This window comes from Manacus candei, unplaced genomic scaffold (assembly GCF_025592945.1).
Source record: "Manacus candei isolate 608988 ecotype Guabito, Panama unplaced genomic scaffold, ASM2559294v1 h1tg000014l, whole genome shotgun sequence".
Lineage (NCBI taxonomy): Eukaryota > Metazoa > Chordata > Aves > Passeriformes > Pipridae > Manacus > Manacus candei.
The window spans coordinates 25,770,501-25,793,675 of NW_026138062.1; the positions used below are offsets into that span (position 1 = coordinate 25,770,501).

General features: G+C 36.1%; 1 protein-coding gene across 1 annotated transcript in view; it reads right to left on the bottom strand.

Annotated features, from left to right (window-relative positions):
- Positions 1–23,175, bottom strand: part of DIAPH3 (diaphanous related formin 3) — a 204,700-nt gene that overhangs the window by 43,859 nt on the left and 137,666 nt on the right. Inside the window, exons 26-27 of the mRNA XM_051778911.1 lie at positions 16,579–16,674; positions 16,091–16,150 (exon numbers count right to left, since the gene is read on the bottom strand). Of these exons, the coding sequence (XP_051634871.1) occupies positions 16,091–16,150; positions 16,579–16,674 (156 nt within the window). The remainder of the gene's footprint in view (positions 1–16,090; positions 16,151–16,578; positions 16,675–23,175) is intronic.

Genomic DNA, 23,175 nt, shown 5'->3' on the forward strand with positions numbered 1-23,175 from the left:
TAACAAGAAAAATCTATAAACACTTTTTCTTTAAATTAATAGCCCCTCTGCCCCAAGTTCAAGTTGTAATTATTTCTACTGCATTAGAAATGAAACTCTTAGGTAAACTCTGATTGTGATAAAGAAATATGAAAATTTCTATCATAAGTGTCTGTGATTGCAGTTGGAAAATTTTTATATTATCTTTTTGCTGCTTTCGAAGATAGTCTTATTAACTTGCTTCAAGCATTAATTTAGTTTGACAAATAATATTGGTTAGACCACAGTATTTCTTCTTTCCTTAAACTGCTGAAAATGTAATTTGCCAACAAGGAAGAAATAAGTAATATTCATTGGAAACCTATTTTGAAATAAAGAGTATCCCAGAAAAATCATTGCTTCTGTTTGATTGATGCACTGTGATCCAGTGAGTTTCAAGGTTGACTCAATTTTTTGTTAATAAGTAATGGGACTTTATTTACAAAAATGTAAAACGAAAATGAGTACAGATACTTCCCATGAATACATATTACAACAGAACATCTCTCGTGCATTGATCAGTAATGAGTTATTATACGCACTCCAATCATAAATCCCAGTGGAAAGTTTAACTGATAGAAATTCTATCTCTAAGCTGACTTAATAAGCCTGGACTTATTTACTGAGTAAACGGAAAGATTTGTTCACTTCCACATACCACTTCTATACAAGTGTAAGAACTATTATTAAATCCGACACTGCTCATATACTTCAAAGATAAGAAACTCCTCAAAGGCAACAGGTGAAACATCTGTTAAAGTATGTTACTTTCATAAAACGGAGGAAGGATTTCAACGTGTACTGAAAATGGTACAAGCTCAAAGCTCAACCTTAATATTTTTGAAACACCATACAAGAAAATCACAAGAACCTGAAATACCAATTATGGTACTTTCAGTATTGTGCAGCATGAAAACCACTAAACTCTTTTTTGTCCCAAAGACATGCAACAGAACTTGATAATACAGGGGAGCACTGTGCTTCATCAGAACAAAACAATTCAAGAACAATATACTTTTCTCATTAGTGTACCTCATGCAAGTGTACAAATTATACCATTAGCTCCAAAATCTGAAAATGCTGCAGCAGTGGTTTCCGAACATAAAGCACCTTGAAGTGGACTTCTCCACTAGCATGCTTACCATATTCCAAGAAAACTAATAGATTATAAAATTTTACTGCACTCAATTTAGTTTTTGAAGATGGACAATTTGATGTAAAGAGAATTATGCATTAATAACTAAAAATAAAATTAAGGTTGAAATCTGCAACTGAAGCCAAGAACATAAGGCAGTGGAGCATGTCTTTTACTAGCATACACTGTGGCAAGCTTAAGAAGAGCTTTTCCATTTTGCATATTTTCCTAATTCTCCCCGGTCTGTTCAGTTTACCTTCAACAAAACCAAACCTTGGAAGATTAATTTTAGTCACACTTTATTTCCATATAAAATACAGTTAGTATTTTTGTTAAAAATTGTTCTTGACCAAATAAGTTCTTTTATCACTTGCAGAATAGTATTATTTATCTGTAAACATTGAAATAACTTTCACTATGTCAATGAAGGCTAAGGGAATAAAAATTTTCAAACTAAAGGTAATAAGCAATTCTTGTTTGTTTGGTGATTTTTTTTTCAAATGGGCTAAATCAAAAGCAAAGAAGTACTAAGTATAAGAAAACATACCCCACAACTACAAGTGCACTGGCATTGTAGAAGCACAGACAAAGCAAATTGTTTTGGATTGTACGGTGCAATCCCACAGCTAGCAGAGCTTAAAGTGCATCTTATAGTAATATCTGAACAAATCCAGATTCTGAATGACAGGCAGTTTTGGATGGGAGATCTAAGTGTATGATGTTTGAATCCCACCCCACCACCTTTTCTCCAGATCTTTGAAAGGATGTAAACTGTATGGCTATTTAACAATATTTTATGAAGTTTGGACAGTACATGAAGTTATTGCTGACCTGCCTCTCATTTAGCTTTCTCTTAAGTAGTTGGAATAAAATTTTTTTAATGCATCTCTTTGCACTTTCAGTTATTAGAAAAATAATAAATGTATACTGCATTTTGGGTTACTATAGCTTTCCCAGAAAATGTTAGCTGGAGATGCCTTTGCAGGCTTTCTGGTTATTTAGTTCCTTCAACATGCAAAATTTCACCACAGCTTTGTTACTAATGTGAATGTAAAAGACTTCTATAATAAGTAATATTCTCATTTAGGCCACAGTACATTTTATAGTTTATTGGCACAGGTCAAAAATGCCCTTTTTGTTAGGCTAAATCTGCAGTTACAGACTGAAGAAGGAGTAAAATGTTTTATACAATAGTTAAGTGGTACTGTTGAATGTGCTGATGTGCCATAGCACTGATAGATGAGTAAGAAAGATGGGCTTAGAATAACGATGCAACAAGATGTGGTTGTGAACAAGTAAAACTATCATTATAGTGAGGTATCACTCATACAGCTTCAGATATAAACAGAAAAGGAGAAAAAAGATTCATGAAAGAAGATCAGACCCCAAACCAAGAAATTGGAACACTGCTAGTAGTATCCTCAATTAAAGATAGTCATAACAGTTTATTTTTTAATTTTCAATAATGAAGGTAAACCTTTTTTAATTGACAGGCACTGGAATGTGGAAAAGGAAGAAATTAATTCCACCTGAGCATGCTTTGTTTTCTGTCCCATAGGATGCAACTATTCCAAAAAATATAATCCAATATTAGACAGTAAGATTCATGTATTTTTGACCCCACTGAAACAAATCTAACATTTTATAATAGGAGATCTCACTACATAACAAGTTTTCAATAAAATGATCTTGGAGCAACTGCTGTTAGGTGGATAAACAGAGACTGGGTAAACTCAGCAGAGAGTAATTGGCTGTGTCCTGTTTTCAGTCAGCAGTTGGCAACAGAGAAAGAACAGACTTAAAGCACTGGGGTAAGCTTGGAGACTGATTAGTCAGGAAACTACTGCTAAAGGCAGCAAGAGTAGGAGCTTTCCCAAGAGCTCTCTCACAGCAGTTTTCTCTGCCCTGTGAGACACAACTGGAAATCCCTTAATGCACTCTGCCCTTCATTTATTTTTGCTACCGGACATTTGAGAGCATTTAAGAACGTTACTTTTTTGAGTAGTTGCCTGATGATGGATCACATAGAATTAAAATTATTTTATATTTCTTAGAGAAAGGGGAAGACTACCATCTACAGTACAATTATAAAACTAGGGATTACTTGATAGCAAAGTACTTTTTATTCTGTGCCGAATAGTCAGAACAGAGTTTGCAACTACTCATACACCAATCCTGATTTACGCTGATCGGTGCTGAAATTATGAACTCACCACAAAGGTTGCATAATTTAAAGCCACAGTACTGATTCATTTACTTTTAATCCAGCTAGTCTAATGAAACATGAGTACACTCAAAAATATTATCATTGCAGCTAGCAGTGTAATACAAATTACACAAACACACTCTTTAGTAAAGGAAAAGAGCTGAGTCTCAAAGTACTAGAATTTGGAGGCATGACTAAGTTAGTTATTCAAATTTAATGTAAATTTTCTACGTATGCATGTTAGAGAATTACTTTTTTTTCCCCCCTCAGAAGCACTTGTATCATTTGTTGCCCAGGACAGAATACTAACTTTAAGAGCAGCTATTCAAGCTATTGTTTTATCTGCAGTGTTGAGTATGCTGTGCCCTGTTTTATTAACTTTATTATAGACAGAGAACTAAAACATGGAGAAACCTTATCAGGTCTCTCAGCCTCAAGCACTTTAAATTAGAGGCCTGAACTCACTGACTTTTAACAGTTCATATAAGCTAATTCCTGTCTAAGATGGGCATGTGCTTCTTTCTATTCACTACAAGGAGCCTAAACACCCTAAACTGTGCATTTTTTTTTATTAGGTATTTCATCTCATCAAGAGATTAAATACATAGATTAATTCTGGAGGTCAGTTAAAAATGCTTAATATCTGATATCCCAGAGTAATTAACGTTATAGAGCACTTTATGTGTTTAGTGCTTTGATCCTACTTTTCACTGCAATTGTAGATGCCTGCAAAGCAGAGCTTGGAGATCTCAGTTTAAGAACCAAACAATGTAAATTGGGACAAATTTTGCCCTTCTACCAGAAGGGTCAAAAGGAGGATCCTGGGAACTACAGGTCTGTCAGCCTGACCTCGATGTTGGGGAAGGTTATGGAACAGATTATCTTGAGTGCAATCACATAGCACATCCAGGACAACCAGAGGGTCAGGCCCAGCCAGCATGGGTTTAGGAAAGGCAGGTCCTGCTTGTCCAGTCTGATCTCCTTTCATGACCAGTTGACCAATGAGGCTGTGGATGTAGTCTCCCCAGTCGTCAGTAAAATCTTCAATAGTGTCTCCCACAGCATTCTCCTGGAGTAGCTGGCAGCCCAGAGCTTGGACAGGTACACTCTTCACTGGGTTAAAAACTGGCTGGATGGCCGGGCCCAGAGAGTGCTGGTGAATGGAACTAAATCCAATTGGCAGCCACTCACTAGTGGTGCTCCCTGGGGCTCAGTATTGGGGCCAGTCCTGTTTAATGTCTTCATTGATGATCTGGGGATCAAGCGCATTCTCAGTTAGTTTGAGGATGACACCGAGCTGGGTGGGAGTGCTGATCTGCTGGAGGGCTGGAAGGCTCTGCAGAGGGATATGAACAGGCTGGATTGACGGATTGAGAATAACTGCATGTGGTTCAATAAGGTAAAGTGCCAGGTCCTGCACTTGGGTCACAACAACCCCCTGCAATGCTACAGGCTGGGGGAAGAAGGGTTGGGAAGAGGCTCAGTGGAAAAGGACCTGGGGGTGCTGGTCAACATCCAGTTGAACATGAGCCAGCAGTGTACCCTCAAATACTGTGTTCAGTTCTGGGCCCCTCACTACAAAAAAAGACATTGAGGTGCTGGAGTGTGTTCAGAGAAGTGCAACAAAGTTGGTGAAGGGTTTAGAGAGTAAGTCATACGAGGAGTGGCTGAGGGAGCTGGGGTTGTTTCGTGTGAAGAAAAGGAGGCTCATAGTAGACCTTATCACTCCCTACAACTACCTAAAAGGAGGCTGTGAGGAGTTGAGGGTCAATATCTTCTCCCAGGCAACTAGTGACAGGACAAAAGGAGATAGGGTCAAGTTGCACCAGATTAGCTTCAGGTTGGACATCAGGAAGAATTTCTTCACTGCAAGGATGGTTAAGCTTTTAATGGGCTACCCAGGAAGGTGGTAGAATCATCATGCTTGGAAGTGTTCAAGAAACGACTGAATGTGGCACTTAGTGTTATAGTTTAGTTGGCATGGCGGTGTTCAGTCAAAGAATGAACTCGATGATCTTAGAAATTTTTTCCAACCTTAATGATTCTATGAAAACCAAAACCAAAGCCATTCTCCACTCCCTCTCCCACCAAAAAAAAAAGGTGTAGGATCAGAGGAAAGGATAGGGCAGTCTATCAGCTTGTAGCATTTCTTTTGATGCAGTTATCATTTAATGTTACTTCATTTTATAAATACTGACCAAAATGTAACAAAGTCCTCCCCAAGCTCCTACATCAGGCTAATTGCCTAACTTGGCATCATGTTCATCCGAGTTAATCGGCAGGTTTGGAATCATCAGATTGATTCAGCCAGTTCTTGAGCTAGTGATGGCACAGTGAAAGATTAGACATAAAGTTCACTTTCTCTTGGAAAAGATGGATCAAAGGAAATATTTACATTTTAGAATGTAGGAAGAAAAAATATATTCAGTCCACCTTCTCTGGTAATGACAGCAATAAAATGCACCCACTGAAATAAGAATATGCCCTCAGATAAATGCTTCTGTGCTTATGCACAGAAAAGAAAGCAATTTTGACAAGGAATTGAAAGAGAGTATTTGGGGATTAATCTCTCCTTTTGAAACCAAGGAAACATTAAAAAAATAATTACCAAATGTAATTATGACTATAGTAAAAAAAACCCAAACAAACACAAAATGCCAACCTTATACAAAGCTATAAAAGCAGAAGCCTTTATGTATTAATAGGTTTTATATTCTGATCCTTTCCCCAGAGGTGAGAAAAAACAACTAGAAGATCACCACCTTCAAGACTTATTTCTCTGGCTAATGCATATCTATAGTATTATTTTAGTATTACTAATAATATTACTATAGTATTACTAATAGTATCTATTAGTATCTAAAGGCAGTATAGTAACTGCCTTTCAGTTAAGTTACCCAACTCTGATAGTAATTTATTCTGTTGTTATTAAGTTACCAAACTAAAAGACCAGTAAAATTTAGGTGCCAAAGTTAACCTTGGCAATGAAAGCTCTCGTTCAGCTGTGTTTAAATCTGGTTCATCAAGATTCTATTATTCCCACAGGGAGAGGATTTAAACCATGTTTTCAGTATCCCTGGAAAATTCCCTTCGGTTCATTAGCTCCTCTGCCCACAGAGTACCACCACAAATAATAAATGTTACTGCATCTAGTGATTCAAATACTCATATTGGATGGGGAAGGCTGATGATTCCTGCCACATTCTTGGACACAGTTCTAAAACTGCCATAGCTCGATTAGGTGCTGTACACAGATATCCAAATCTCTTTCAAAACCCTGAAACTGGGCTGTGATATCCAAATTTGTTCCTACAAGCTATCTTGCTTCAAGCACAAAAAATAGACTGTCCACAGCTAATTCAAGCATTTTTATGTGCACTGTATTCTAACACACCATGTACACTCATCTCTTTTCAAATACAAGCTTAAAGCCTAAGAAAACAGATAAAAAGAAAAACCTCTAGAATAATTATTTGCCAATGCTGAAAGTCTGCTGAGATTTCATTCCATTTCCCTGTTTATGACACTAAGTATTCCTGATGTTATCTTTTCAATTTCTTACTTTATCGTTTTGTTATGCCACAAGGAGAGAGAAAATCAAGAACAGCAAGTTTGAATAGCGCAGAATAAATTCACTCTAAGTTTTTCAAATCCCATTCTTTAGATTTTTTAAAACCTAAGGCAAATATGGTCAAGTTTGTAGGGTCAGGTAAGAGGTTTTGTTTTTTTTTATTTCACCACTATATGGAAATAGATAATATCGGGAGACAAAAAAGCATGATAAAAACTTCCCCCCCCCCTCAAAATTAAAAACTTCACCATTACAAAATAAGTGTTCTTTTTAAGATACTGTGACAAAATATGGTAACAGAAAGACCATGCTACTAACTAGACAGTTACAGTCTTTCAAAGAAAGAAAGAAGGACAGACTACTTATCCTCATGGAAGTAAAGTCTTCTAGGAAATTGCACAGACTTCGCCTAATTTTTCTGTTTGGTTAAAACAATCTTGCTTTAAAAACTTGGTTTTTTGGTTTGTTTTTTTTTTTTAAAAACCCACACATCACCATGACAAAAACAAGAGTCAAACTACTTCACAGTGTATGCTGAAAGTGAATAGATTGATTAGCCCCATATCTTCCAAAATCCAAATATTCTTTCCTGAAAATACTTTAACTGCAGCTTCTCATCTTGGATTTGTAAGCTACATCAGCATAAGAGCAGAGGGGTTGCAAGTCCAACTACCTCACACTACTCCAGATCGTTCAGTGGAAGTCTGAACCTTTCTTCCTGCCGTTCATGCAAGAGCTGCATTTGGCCCCTGCATTTCCTTCCTTTACCACTCATGATCTCCACCACAAAAGGGTTTCTGGGGGCTTCAGATTATTTTGCTGGGTTATTGATGCAGATTTTGCCTTAGTCATGTATCATGGAAATACACAACAGTCATCTATTGAGTCAGACTCAGGTCAGGAATCATACACTGTTCCTATCTCAGATTTCATCCCCAGTGAAGTCTTTAACTAGAGAAAACTCATTTCTAATATCTAGCTGACAAAAATTTCCCACCTAATATGTCACTTGTGGCTTGTTTGTGTTTTTTTTTAGAGAAAGATAACCCCTTTAAGAAGACAGATATGTATATGTTATATATATATTAAAACCTGCCACATTACAAAGAGTTTTATGGCTGTTGTTCAGTGAACAGTTGCATCATTTATTCTATTCAGATCAAATTTCTAGAAGCCTCTGAAGAATGAGGCACGAGTTTAGATAGTACTTGTTCTTAACATTCAGAAAACAGAAGCGAAAGAGACTGGCAAATTTATACCTAAAATCTTGTTTAACAAATACAGAAGAGACTTGAAAGGTACTCTGAGAAGTGACAGAATCTCTTTGCTATACATACAAACTCGGTAATTGTCTTTGAATGGGAAGTTCTGCGTGACTAAACAATGAAAAGACAAATATAGGTAAATTGTTGGTAAATTACATCTCCCTTTGCAGATTTAAGATTTTCCACTGATATATATTCAAAGCAGTCTGCTGAAAATGTAACTTGCCCACTGTAGCTTTTGGAAATCTGGTTACCTACCTAGATGATTATGAAGCTGACATTTACTGTATGTGCAATTATAGAATATACAGTGTCACTGCTTTCAAATGTCACCTTTTTGCTACAGTTCTTATCTTGCAGAAAATGTCCTTGCCTCCCATGAGAGAAGCGGTCTTATTCAACTAGTACCAATGAACACTGACAAGATATTTACAAAAGCAATTAGCTCTCCTGAGTGCCTAATTTGACATCTTCAAAGTGTCGCACTTTAGGAATGAAGTTGTCAAACCTCTGGGGAAAAAGCCCCGTTATAAGGTCCACCTTGTCTCAAGGTGGTACTTAAAATTTTTACTCTTAAAAAGCTTTGGTTCTGTTTTATGTCTATATTATGTTCACATATAATTCTTTATGATAAGACACAGAGTGGAGGATATGCGTGCCACCTTACTCATGAGAGTTGATAAGAGAAATCTCACAAGACATTTTTTGTCGGACTACAATTCCTCTTCGCCTTTTCTAAATACACGTAGTGCTAAGGTTGATAGTGTGTGTTTAGCTTATACTAAGGGGAAGATAACATTTTCTTTCTGTCTATATCAGTATTTTCACAGTACTAATATGCAATTACGACTAATTTGAAGTACCCTTTTCAATTCTTAACAGAGCCTTCATCCATTTTTCAGCATTCACCATTTTTAAATAAATAAATGAATAAATAAATGAGAGTTTTATCCATCTTTTTATGTCAGTCTTTATTATGAAGGGTATTTTGTTAGAAAAAGCCTGAAAAAAAAATCAAAATATCTAATTTTTCATTCCAAACTCTTCTTTCTGGCTATCATCCCTTCTGAATTTGATACTTTCTTCATTAAATTACATGACTGAAAGATTACTAAAAAAGATCCTAAAAACTCTGCGTCAAAATTAATCTTTTTCCTAGATATTTTGGAATGTAAATTCTTCAGGGACATCTTTGTGACTGCATGTGTTTGCAACTATGGCAATAAAGAAAGAGTTCTAAACAAAGAAATAAAAATGTGTAAATTCACTTTCCTTGTCTGTTTTTTTTTTTTTTCCCCAAAGATACAAAATTGACTTTTATGGTCAGTTTCTTTGAACTCTGCTGTCTGCTCTAGGAAAAAACTCTTTATTATAAACAGTGCAGATGGTTTCAGGGGAATTATTTCTGTTAGAATAAGCAGCAATTTTACTTGACCTATGAAGTCAATATTGAAGTGAAGCTTTGGTCTTAAAATGGCAACAACTGAAAACCATTTTTTAAAGAAATCCTATTAAATGTTTTCATTTCATAACAGCACCATCGGATATTCCAATTTTTCTGCTGAGGAAACTTGTCTATTGAGTAAAACTTTACAAAGCCTTACAAAAATTTTCTCCACCAGAGGTACTGATGTTTCTAGATTACAAGGCTAACGGGTATAGTGCCTTCAAAGCAGTATCTGCTGCAAAGAACTGGTAATGCTCAAAAAAGTATCTTTACTACTAACATGTTTTGGGTAAAAAGTTATCTTCATGGGTTTCATAGCTTCTCCAGTGTTAGGTACTTCCTAACATTCACTACATACGGTGGAGGAAAAGACAGAAACAGAAACAGACTTAAGGAAATATTAGGTTGAAATGCCAATCACAGTTTGCTGTCATATACAGCAATGATGAAATAAATGTGACCTCTACATGGTCACACTGTCAGTTTCAAGAACTAAGATGAGCTTGAGCTCACTGTCAGCTACAATTGTCAAATATAAGGTAGCAGAGACACTAATATGAATATCAGATGATAGTTCTATTACAAATACGAGATGAAAAGAACCCAAGGAACATGAAAAAAAGGTTTTCTTTTGCTTAATTGGGACAGAATGATATTGTTCACAAGGATTTTATTATACAGAGGTCTTTAAATGCTTCAGACTACATGTGACATGAAAATTATTCTATTGTGTATAGATTTACTGAACAAGCAGCTATAGTAATTACAACTATCTCTTATCATAAAAGTCAAAGATTTCTTTCAACCTTTGCAGCTCCAAAAAGCAACATGCTTTGTTTTTACTTTCATTTTATTACAGGTTTTCTTTACTCAAAGGATTTTGAATACAATCTGCCTGTAAAGATGAACACTTTCTGCTGCATTTAAGGTATGTGTATATATGCAATCAAAGTTGCATCTTGAATTTGTATTCATGCAATTCAGGTAACATTAACTTGGTTAATGTTACTGCAAAGAAATGTGTAGCCATAGCAGCAGAAAATTTGATGCAGGTTGCAAAACCTTACTGAAAAATTAGTGAATAATGCAGCTTTCTGTGCTGCAGTGAGCTCTGCACTGTCTTGGATATGCTGCTCTGTGTATTTGAACTTAAGTAGCTTGAAATAAACGTGCAAGCTGCAAATATTCCTTGACTGTTGTTGTAAATAATTGATAAACTCAGATCAGCCATAGCTATTAGCTGCTTGAAATAATGTTCTAATGTGCAAAATCCCAATCATTGAAAATTAAGTGCTTTCTTCTGCTTCCTAAAAAAATAAAAGAGGTCCTCTATTAGTACAACATTAAAACTATACCGATATTCTACTTGTGTCACACAGTGCTCTGAATGGGAATTACAGCAAAAGAGTACACCATAATATCTCATGTAGTCTATGGTCCTTTGCAGTTAAAGCAAACTGTAACCTTTACAGGTAGTTTTGTACAGAGATGTATATAGTTGTTAATTTAAAAATACAAAGCACTGTGAATGGGAACAAAACATACCAATCTTATCTATGTCAATTAAAATCTAGTGTATATTATTTGCATTCTAAAGGTGTTAGAACGTTTCCAAGATTCAGCAATTCCAAATGTATATTATTCATGTTAGTTATGCAGCAAGACTTTTTCTCCACAAGAAATAATCTGACTCGATGGGTCCTGTCACAAGCATTAACAATACAATTGGTAATTCTGATCACAAAAATAGAGCAGATTTAAACTTGACAAAACCTACATACCATGTTAGAAAGAGGTTATCTATTCAATAAAAGAAGAGTAGGACTGAAAATAAAATATCACACCTAATAGGCTACCCTGGGATGTAGCATGAGAACCACTACCCCTTTGTAATCAGAAGTATCAGCTGAACACTACCAGAGCTTTCTGAGGAGCTCAACAGATCATGAAGAGAAAAATGGCCCACCAATACCTAGCATTTCATTAAATTTACTGTTCTTCTTTTTTTCTTAAGCAGTCCATTTAGTTAAAGGAAACTCTAAGGCATGGAGCCACTGATCTCTAGTTTCCTGTCCCGGTTTCACGTGTGATACAGTTAATTTTCTTCCCAGTAGCTTGTACAGTGCTCTGTTTTGCACTGAGTATAAGAACGATGAAAGAAAATTCAGGGAGAAAAAAACTCTGAGACAATTTAGTTTCGAAGGTGAGATAAGGAAAGGGTTTTAATTAGTGCCTCTGAGACATAAGACTACCAGATACACGCACCCCCGTGTCTCAGATGTTACAATTTATAATACTGCTTGTCCAATCTGAGGTTTTCCCACACTGTGGCTTTTGCCTGGACCACCCTCAGTCACACCCCTTGGGAACTGGGGCTGGGGTCTCTAAGACCACCTCTTCATCAATCTTCATCTTCTTTGGGGTACAGGGGGCATATATTCACCCAGTTCTTGACTGTACTCTTGCGGTTTAGGCCAAGGTACAAGCATTCTCCAAACAGAACAGGCCTATCTTAAAGAGAGATTAAACATTTCTACTGGAATTCAGGGGGTAGAATTGATATGGGGAGAATGGAATGGGGTAATAGGGTTGAAAATATATGTTGCTTCTGTGCTAAGGGTAAGGGAATAAAGGCTGCTGCTTCTAAATCTACTTCTGCTATGTAACTACTTACAAAGCTTATAAAAATTAGAAAAATCAAAAAACTAGACGGACCTTAAGGCATCAACATTGATAACTCACTGATGTTACAGTTGTTGCTCAGTAGAGTTTACTCTAAGTCAAGGACTTTTCAGGTTCCCATGCTCTGCCAATGAGCGCAGCACAAGAAGCTGGCAGTGAGCATAGCCAGGTGTGGTGGTTTGGGCTAGGCCTTCCTTGGTGACCAGTTTGTAACCAAGGAAGTGCCCAGATTTACCCAGTATTCCCTACGATTTTTACGTAAGCCAGACTATAAGAATAAAGGAGGAGAGGCCTTCGCTCTCTTTCCTTCCGGCGGCTTGGAGGTGCAGGTTCCCTGCTGTTGAGTCTGCCGTGCTGGGGAGCGAGGCCTGGTTAGGCTTTGCCAACCTTGGGAGACAGAGGTTGCCGGCGATCATTCCGGAGCGACTCTCGGTTGTCCCAAGGAGAGTAGTGAGATATTTCTTTGCTAACTCTTTTAGTTGTTAGATATTGGGCCACTAATCGGGATATATATATATATTTTATTTTGGTTTTGTTCCTTTTCCCTTCCCCCTTCCCTTTCCCTTGTGAAATTGTATATATTTCAATTGTATATAACTGTAACATAAGTGTAAATATATTTATATATATCACTTTAGCTGTCTCTCTCTTGTTTCGGGTTTTCTTAGTTGTTTTTCTCCCTCTTCTCCCTGAGGTTTGGTGGGGGGGAAGGGGGGGACAGGACTTCTTGTGGTAAGGTTTGGAGACTTGGTAGGGAGCCAGCTTCAAACCATATCACCAGGACAGCTGACCTGAACTGGCCAAAGGGCTATTCCATACCATATGGTATCAGGCTCAGCATATAAACTGGAGGAGTTGGTTGGGAGCCACTAATCTCTGCTGGCGGACTGGCTGGGCATCAGTCCACAGTGGCAAGCAATTGTGTTGCGCATCACTTTTTTCTCTTGTGTTTTATTCCTCTTCTTCCCTCTTCTTTTCATTACTATTACTTATTTGAATTATTAAATTGTTCTTTTCTCAATCCATGGGTTTTACCTTTTTCCAATTCTCCTCCCCATCCCACCAGAGAGGATAAAGCGATTGGCTGCGTGGTACTTAGTTGCCTGCTGGGGTTATAACACCATCTATGCTTGGGTCTGATTTGGAGTCCACTTTTTAAGGAAATATCTTTAAACACTGAGCCAGAATTTGTTAGTTTGGTTTGTTTGTGTTTTGAAGCAGAGGAGATTAGTTAGAATTTGATGGCATTTCCCCAAAAGAGATTGCTACACTCTGAACAATTCAGATGACAGACATTTCAAGTCATGGCTTGTAATTCTTTTAGACTATATGATGAATCCTAGGTATGAATCTGTAGTGTGCACTAGTAAAGTATATCTACTATAAGTGGATCTGTTAGTCTCAGAGGAACAAACAGTAACCAAACCAGTTACCAGTTAGCCCAAAGAGCCAAAACCAGTACAGAAGCAAAGAAGTGCTTGAATTGCTGCTGCTTAAGGACTTTCAGCAATCTCCGCATATTTTAATCTCAGAGTAAGTCAGTGGCTTTTTTTCATGATAGAAATTTAGCATCCATTTGAAGTTCTAGGTTGGGAAAAACACAGCAAATTGACAAAAGACCAAGCCAATATTTCTGTCTAATAACATATCCTAATTTTTCTGAGGTGAGCTGAAATCCCAGACTTCTTGCTTACACAGTGTCTGTGTAATAAACCATTATATATAGTATTGATCACTTATTATATACATATAGATAGAAAGAATAGGTTATTTCATATGTATCTATATCAGATATGAAGTGCAAGAAAAAATGATATAGAGATAATACTGAAAAGCCCCTGATATCATACATTGCTCAACTCAGAAACAGAAAATTTTATCATTATAATTCTTGCCTTGACTGGTCACATCATTAACTTCAGTAACGTTATTACTTACATTATTATTATTATCCAAAAATTTACTTTGACACTTGGGGTGTAGTATTCATTCCAGACAGTATGTAACATTAATGACCATATATTTCTATTAAAATGCAAAAGAAAGGCCTTGATAAATGAACTCACCATAATCTACATCAGGTTTAGTCCTCTGTTTGGGTCAACACAGGAAGATGTAACATAGATATTGTGACAAGAGTCAGGAAACATTGACAGATATGTTGACAAGTGTCAACATACTAATGATTTCCTTAAAAACAAGCTCAGAGTTGTACTGCCCTGTTCCTGAACTAACAGGACAGGTGAAAGAAAATCTGTATTAATTTTGAAATGTCTTGGAATTAGATAAAATACTCTATGCAAAAACTGACTTTGGTAAAAAAATCAAAAAATCCAAAAGTATACTTTTACTCTTCTCTCCAAATCAAATATCTGGACTTCCAACTTTAGCACCAAATTATACCCATCTGAAGCACAAATCAGCTCATGGGTCAGACTAAGATTTTGCAGCATTAAAATCTTGGGAGGGGGGTGGTGTTAGTTTTTGGTTTTTTGATTTTTAATTTGAAACATAAAACATGGCCATAATGTTTTTCCAAAGGAAGTTAGTTTGAAGACTGGAAACTATACTGTCTGTCCAGACAGCTAGCTAGATGGAAGGTGTTGATAAGAAGAAATATATAATATAATTGTTCTTACAAGCAGAAACACTTACAGGACAAATTCAGATGTGCTCTGTAGTCATTATTCAACTATCAATATGTTATGTGCTAGACAAGTACCTGTCAAATATACTTGATTCCTCTTTGATCAAATTCCTTTAAGTGAATAAATTACCTTTAAACTGCCATTCCAGCTCTGTTTTCTTCAATTTTGTGTTTAATAAGTTTCCCGGGTTTTTTTGGGTTTTGTTGGTTTTTTTTGCTACAGACACTTAAAGAAATAAACACTTAAATGTGAGGTGTAATTAATATAATCAATTTTATGGTATCTGCTTTATAAATCCACAGTGCATTTAAATATCAAAGGATAATGCATTCAAAGGATAATGCATTCTGCTTTAAAAACTAAGAAAGAATTTTTTTTCCTGTAAGTTTAAATTGAAATTTTTCTTTACATAGGTATATAAACTTCTTCCTGAGACCACTAGTTATGAACCACTGAGAACTGCCACTCTGGACTCTTTAAGCACATAGTAAATATAATAATATTCTGTTGACTATCTATCAAACAAAGCTAACAAGCATGCACACCTTCATTGTAACTTGTCACGTATGAGCAAGTCCTACTGCCTATTGTGAGATAGTTTAGGAGCTTAAGAATAAACATTTACTATTATTTTGTTGATACAGCATCCCTTTTGAATTATACTGGTAAACGATGGCTTATACCACTCCAACTATAGTATCAAGAAAACCAAGACAAACAAACACAGAACGAATGCAAAAAGTTCTCCAATTTGGTATATACTATAAACACTTAGTAATATTTAAAATATTTGTCATCTCTGTTTTTTATTACACTTCCATAATCCCTTAAAAAATCCGTGCATAATTCTTAGGGATTATAAAAGTACTACATTTAAAAACATAATCAAATTTTAAATAAATAAATCCCCCACAAAAGATAGAAGAGCTTTGCAAAGCAATCAGTAAGTATAGTTTCAGTATGTAATATTCAAATGATTTTTAATAAGCAAGTTCCAATATGGTTAAGTACTCCATTAATGTACAAAACTGAAAAAACCCACAGCAGTCTTGAAAGCACAGATCAACTACATAAGCTAAGCTAAGAAGTGCATGCAATTCAAGAATATGGTTCATTACCATGGTTACAAGCTTTCAGAACAGGTCGCTGTGTGGTTGGGCTGAGATTCTGTGGTATGTCTGCAAAAGCAAGGAAACAATGGAAATAAAACACCTCTTTGAAAGCTACTGGAGTATTGTAACAGTACTAAGCAGAACCAATTAGAAATCAGGTATTTCTAGGAATAAATGACAGTTATATACCAGAGAAATAATTTGACTCACTTATGGAGCAAGACAACTTTTAATTCCCCCATACAACTATAAACCCTAAAAAGCTAAAGTACATGTGGCTGTATTGAAAAGTCTTGTCACAATGATCAGGTTAATAAGTTCAGTACATTCATTTTCAGTGTTACTGACACCAGTAACAGTAACATCCCTGAAACATCCCTGAAAACTGGCATTGCAAGAAAGAATTAAATCCAACAGTATTTAAATTCTAGAGCACTGGACCCATAGTGCTTTTAAGTTTCTCTGGAAAATAAAATCTAAGATAGACTATTCACCTTTAGACCTTGGTGTCCTTTTCCTTCGGTCTCGAAAAGCTGCACCTGATTGCAAGGCCTCCAACAGGCTATCCATCACTCCAGTCTCCTCACCTTCTGTAATGGAGAGAGAAGGAACCCTCTGGGTTACCATAGCAATATCGAAGCATAAAGAGTAATAACAATAAAAAGCAACAATAACAGGTAGCAATGGTACTATAGAAAATATTTATTTCAAACTTCAACTAGTGTTTTAATATTGACAAATTGCTCTCTTGCAATTAATCACAACAGATTTGATCTTCTATAGATTGAACTACGCCAAATTTTATTCCATTCATTTCACATTCTTCTTTCTCTATACTCAGAGTCAAGTATAGTTTTAAGAGAAATGTCATTTCACTCATATTTTCATTTCACTGACTTTATACAACTGCAAATAATGTCTGATGTTAGCTTTCAAGAGCTGTCCCTTAAATGATTTGCTACATTAGACAAAAGATCATTTCAGTTATTGTTATAAAGAGTTGAAATTGTTTCTCAGCAGGAAGCTGAGTGAACAATATTGGACTGGATAGTATACAGTGATATCCATAGGTAGCTTTAATCAAAAGCCATTTTCTGCTCACATTTAATAACCTCTGGTTGATATTAAATAATGGATGTAGTTCAGAAAAATTCTACTCATCAAATTACACAAGTATCATGTGTAATAATACACACATCTATAATAATTCCCAAAAGAATTATGAATATTATTGTGAGATGGTAACCAAATGCAAGCATTAAACACCCTCTTTTTATTTCCTCAAATAAACACACCAGAAAATGTTAGCTTTTTGAACTTGTTACCCTGTTGTATGTATGCATGGGAGGACAAAGAACAGAACTCCAGGGATTGACTATATGATGAAAAATCTCCATAGAGGAATAAAGAATTACATAATAGAAATTTCATTATGCCCCACTGGGCCAAACTCCCTAAGTCAAGGAGTTGGCCACATCACATGATTCTGCAGTTATTGTTAATAGTGAATTATGCAAATCAGGATCTAAACTACCTAGTATATACAACAAGATGCTGAGTAGAGAGGGACAATCACTTTCCTAGTACTGCCAGTCACATTATTTCTGATATAAACCATTGGCCTTCTTGGTCACCTGGGCAATACTGCTGGCTCATGTTCATCTGGCTGTTGATCAGCACTCCCATGTCCTTTTCCGACGGGCAGCATTGCAGCCACTCTGCCCCCAGCCTGTAGCACTGCAGGGGGCTGTTGTGACCAAAGTGCAGGATCTGGCATTTGGCCTTACTGAACCTCATACAACTGGCCCCAGCCCACTGATCCAGCCTGCCCAGATCCCTCTGCAGAGCATTCCTACCCTCCAGCAGATCAACACTGTCGCCCAACTTGGTGTAATCTGCAAACTGACTCGATTCCTTCATCCAGATCATTCACTGATGAAGATAACAAACAGGACTGGCCCCAACACTGAGCCCTGGGAACACCACTAGTGCCCGGCCTGCAAATGGATGTAACTCTATTCACCACCACTCTTTGGGTACAGGCATCCAGCCAGTTTTTTACCCAGAGAACAGTAACCCTTAGTTCTTCTCTTTTCTTTATATTCTGTACTACCAGACTAGTTTTCAACCTTACACAAAAGAGCCATACACAAAAAGAAAAGTGAAAAACAGCAGATATTTCATAATTTTGTCTAACATTTATATATCTGGCAGTTGTAGAATAAACACGAAGGCTGAAATATAGTTTGGGTTTTTTTCTTCTGCTTTGTGTTTGGTATAACATGCTTTATAAGGTTGAAGTTTGCCCTCTTATAACTAATGGACTATCACAGTTATTAGTATAGTTTGGAATGCACCTTACCAAAAAAAAAAAAAAATATCACTCAGACTGCCTTCAGCTTCCTATTTGTTTGTTTGGGGTGGGTTTTTCATTGTTGCAGTTTTTTTCTTGTTGGTTTGTTGGGAATTTTTCTGTTTCTTTTTTTAACTTTCCTTTTTCCATCTGATGTCATGCAATTCTCTAAAATACTAATGTCTGGAATGAAAACACTCAGTGAATAGTTTCAAACCAAAGCGATGCTGGACAAAATTTTGAGACCAAGCCATTAGTTACATTAAGGTCATGAATGCTGGAGGAAAGTTTATAAGCATTTTGGGTTATAGCAATTCAAAAAAGATTGAATAGTATCACGGTCTCCAAAATGATACCATTAATGTTTATGGAAAAGAGTTTCCAAACTTTGTTTTAGGAAGGAGGAATAACAGGAGAAAATTTTCAATCCTATTTCAGTATGTCATCTCTTTCCTTTCAAGCTTGTCCAAGACTACTACGGATTTCATAGTTGTTTTAAAAACTTAACTATCTCCAGTAGAAAAAGAAATCCTGGTGTATAATCTGCTATACTGTAAAAAGGCTCATCAAATAAATAAAAAAATATTTAAAATAATGGAAGAGAAATGTTGCAAAACCACAATTTCTTGTAGCATAGCTGTAACATATTTATGGGTACTATCTGGTTTTCATACTTATCTGAAATATACTGTAGTCACAAAGTGGATTATAGATTAGTGCTTCCATTGACATGCAAAATAGTTCACAGAAGAAAAAATGAGTAGATTGAAACTTGAATTAAAAAACTCTGGTAGTTTTCCTGTATACATGGATGTATTGAAAAAAGCTAACCACTGCAAATAAAAGCATTCATAGTTAATACTCTTTGTGCTCAAAACATGTAGAAAGCCTGTTTTTCAAACTCCTACAACTTCAGTAGGCTCCAAATTCTCTTTTTACATGCTTGCATCAGCAGCTGACTTTGACACTTTCTATCAAGTTATGCAGTTAGCTATTAGTACCCACACTATAATATTGTCCAAGTTCATATAAGAAGATTAAGAAATGAAAGTCTACCACGAATATTTTAGAAATCTTTTAAATTGCCATGGAAAAGTTGCATACAACATTGTTACAGTGATAGCATAAGAGTCACAAATATTGTTCAATATTGACACTTCCTATGGGACCTTTAAATCAGCTTTCACAAGCTGCTGGAGGCTGCTGTCACCAGTCCCAACTGGCTTCCTAATTAGTCAAGTGTATCAATCTTTTGATATCATAGAACTAGTAATTCTAGTTGTCTTGCAGATAGCTACACAGCCAACAGTAATTCCTTTGAGGAAATGTACCCTTTTATGATTTAAATGATCTCTTTTCCTTCAATTGTAGAATGGGAGATTTAAATACTTTTTAATATCATACCTAATTAAACCCCATACAACTGTCTTTTAAATATCATCTAAGGGAGAAGTAAACTTCCCAAAGTAGATGGTAAGTTTTGCCCTTGACATTTCAGTGCCAAGTCAGATATAAACTACCTAATTTCATAATTACGTCTTGAAAAATGTTAAGAATATTAAAGACCCTTCTCCTCTTGTGCATTGAGTATCATAAGCTTTACATGCACAACTATAATGTCTTATAATGATAGCAGCAGATATTGCAGTTAGTAATGACACCTGTATTTTATGTACTTCTTAAGAAACAAATTATATATACCATAATTCCAGGAGCAGTAGTCCACTGACATGATAGAGTCACAAATATCATTAGCAATATGATTTAAAAAAAAAAAAAAAAGAGTGCTGCAGCAAGATAATTTTGAATGAAAAAATTTTCATTTTTACAGTTTCCCTGAACCTGTCCAATATAAACTAAAGCATCACACAACACTAGGAGTCCAAAAGTTCACTTTACTAGGAGAAAAACACAAAATAATATGTCTATTTCCTCTTTCACAGAATCAAAGCTTTATTCAGCTACTCCTCTCACAAAAGAAAATACTGAGGTGTTTCAGAAAAACCAAACCAGGGATTCTTTAGCATGGTTTCTGTTGATGTTGCCTACTCAGTCTGTACACTTAAGAGATTTATCTACAAGAACTTTAACTACTATCTTCCACCAGCCTCTGTTTCTGGCATTGCAATTACATACAGCTTTTTGTTACATGGTAATGAAAAGGATCACCTCCTACAGATGAACAGCCTTATCTAAAAATAACACTGCACAATTTGGACAAATTAAAAAGAGACCTTACAGATTTCATAGCTGTAACAAAAGGAAAAAGTTGCAAAAGCCCAAGGGCTACTCCTGAAGTCATTCAGAGTAGCAAAGACTTTAATTATCTTTGTTTCATTTTTGACATAACTGTGTGGCGGCACTCAAGTTTTTATATAATTTAATAACAAACTTGGACTGCTGAAGCTATTGGATTTGTTTTCCTTGTCTGAAGATTTAAGTCCTGATCTCTCAATTCAGCAAGTACCAGAATTAGTACTTTTTTATTCTTGTTTGCTAGAATACAAACTACTTTTTTTCCCCTCTTCAGCTCAGGACAACATTCAGGTTGGATATACTGCATCCAGTATACTGAAGTGGAATGTAAGCCCTTTGCGGCCTTCTCCTAGGTTTAGTTACATCATGTCTTGTGCATTAATGTTCAAAAATTTCAGAGGCACATGATTACCAAGCTTGGGACAATGACAGCAGAGATTTTTCCAGACTATTATTCACACAAGGAAGGAAAAAAAGAAAGATATATATTTTACTTTTTTAATGTTGTATCTTTACTTTCAAGACATCATGGAAGTCTTTTATGTTTGTTTGTATAAGGACTGATTTCAATTAGTACAGCCTACAAAGCAATGCTCAGCTGAAGATAGAAGATCTCCATCTGAGTAAAAACTGAAGGACCATTCTCTAAACAATGTCACATTAACCATGCTGTAATGTTGAATGGGCTAGGCTTCAGGAAGCAGAACAGCAGATCACAGAGAGGAAGATAATTCAAGCCCTCAACGCAGTGGTGAGCTCCAATGTTTTGGATGTGGTTTCATCTTTTCAGTCACAGCCTAAGGCAGCCAGATTTTGTGAAGTATTCATAGTGCAGACATGTAACAACTTCTAGACCTCGCAGCCTTACATATGAACAGGGCAGGACACTTTCTGAAGGCTTTTACATTGTAAACATAAAAATAAAAAGCAATCTTAATGTTTCAAAATGTTCAGCAATGACGACCTAAACTTAGACTCTTCACTTCAATGAAATTCAGATACAATTTTACAAAAAAACTGTGGGTGGGTGTTAAGGGCAACTTTGTTCAGAAAATGCACAGGATATATAGACTTCAACCTGGAGTTATTCTAAGGCTTTGAAGTTTTTCTGGTAAAAGCCATAGAACCAATCAAATAATTTTCACTGACAGGAATACATGACTGTCAGTTTGACTGTCAATAACAGTGCATGAACTAGAGTCATGACTCAGAACACAGAGGTTCCTCTGACACTGATCAAATTTTGGAAGAACCTTGTTACATTAAAGCAAGGAAAACAAAAATTCCAATGTACAGATACAAAGCAGAAACAGTTGCCAAGTCTGCTGTGGATGGTCTGGCTGAAAGGACAGCTCCTCTCAGATTTAAAAGTATTAAATCCAATTTCAGCCAAAAATATCACTATTTACAGTGACTTCAAGCGAGAGACACATAACAGCCCTTCCCAGAAGTAAAACACATGTACATACCTCACATTTCACATCAACAGTTTAGTTCAGTATCAGAAGAGTTACATTTCTTACTTATGCTCAACACAAAGTAGAAAGCCTTTGACACTGCTTCAGAGCTCTAGGCAAATGTACTACAAAAAGGTAGGATTTCCCCTAATGACTGAGCACCCCATAAATCTAGCTGAGGAGAGTAGGTTTCATGCCATCTTGTTTGCTCTTGATAAATTGGTCCATTGTTGGGCTGCCATAAAGTGCATTTAGGGTACAGAAATAGGTAAACCTTGACTCCAAGCATGCGAATGAAAGAGTGCACCAACCTCCACACAGCTTAAAAGAAGTTAAATACAAACTAAAACTCTGTTCTTTGTGAATTATGAAAGACAGTTGTCCCTTTCAAATCAGCTGTTGAAATTAAGGTTGGTACCTACATCAATTTAACTTCTGTAAGATAGCTCATATCACAAAAAGCAAAAGGTAAGCTGTGGTAACAGGTGGTTCTGTATCACAGAGATACAAACATACTTCAGTGATGCAAGATACCAATTTCTGCATCTCAGCTGAATCATAATTTCCCATTTAAGTAATGGGACCGAGAGTGAAATCATCTTAATATTGAGTTTTTTAATAAAAATGTATACATTTCTGGTGTTCACCGTGAGTCTATAAACACCATTCTTTCTGTGACAATGGAAGAAAGTCACTATAAACTCACTTTCCACAGAGATTATTCAGGTTCATTTATATTGATGTCAGATCCAGTAAAAGACTGCCAGAGTAAGCATTTCTAAGGGACATCGCAAAAAAGTTTTCATGATATAAACTGGAGTTATAGAAGAGTAAACAGAATGCCAAGCCTTTGAAGTGATGCATCCCAGGACTTTAAACAGGGAATAATAGTTGTTACATCTTCCTTTGTGACCTGAATGATGGAATAGAGCGCACTCTAATCAAGTTTGCATATGGTGCAAAATTCAAAGTAATGGCTGAGCCACCCGACAGTTGCGTTGCCATTCACAAACTGGAGGAATGGG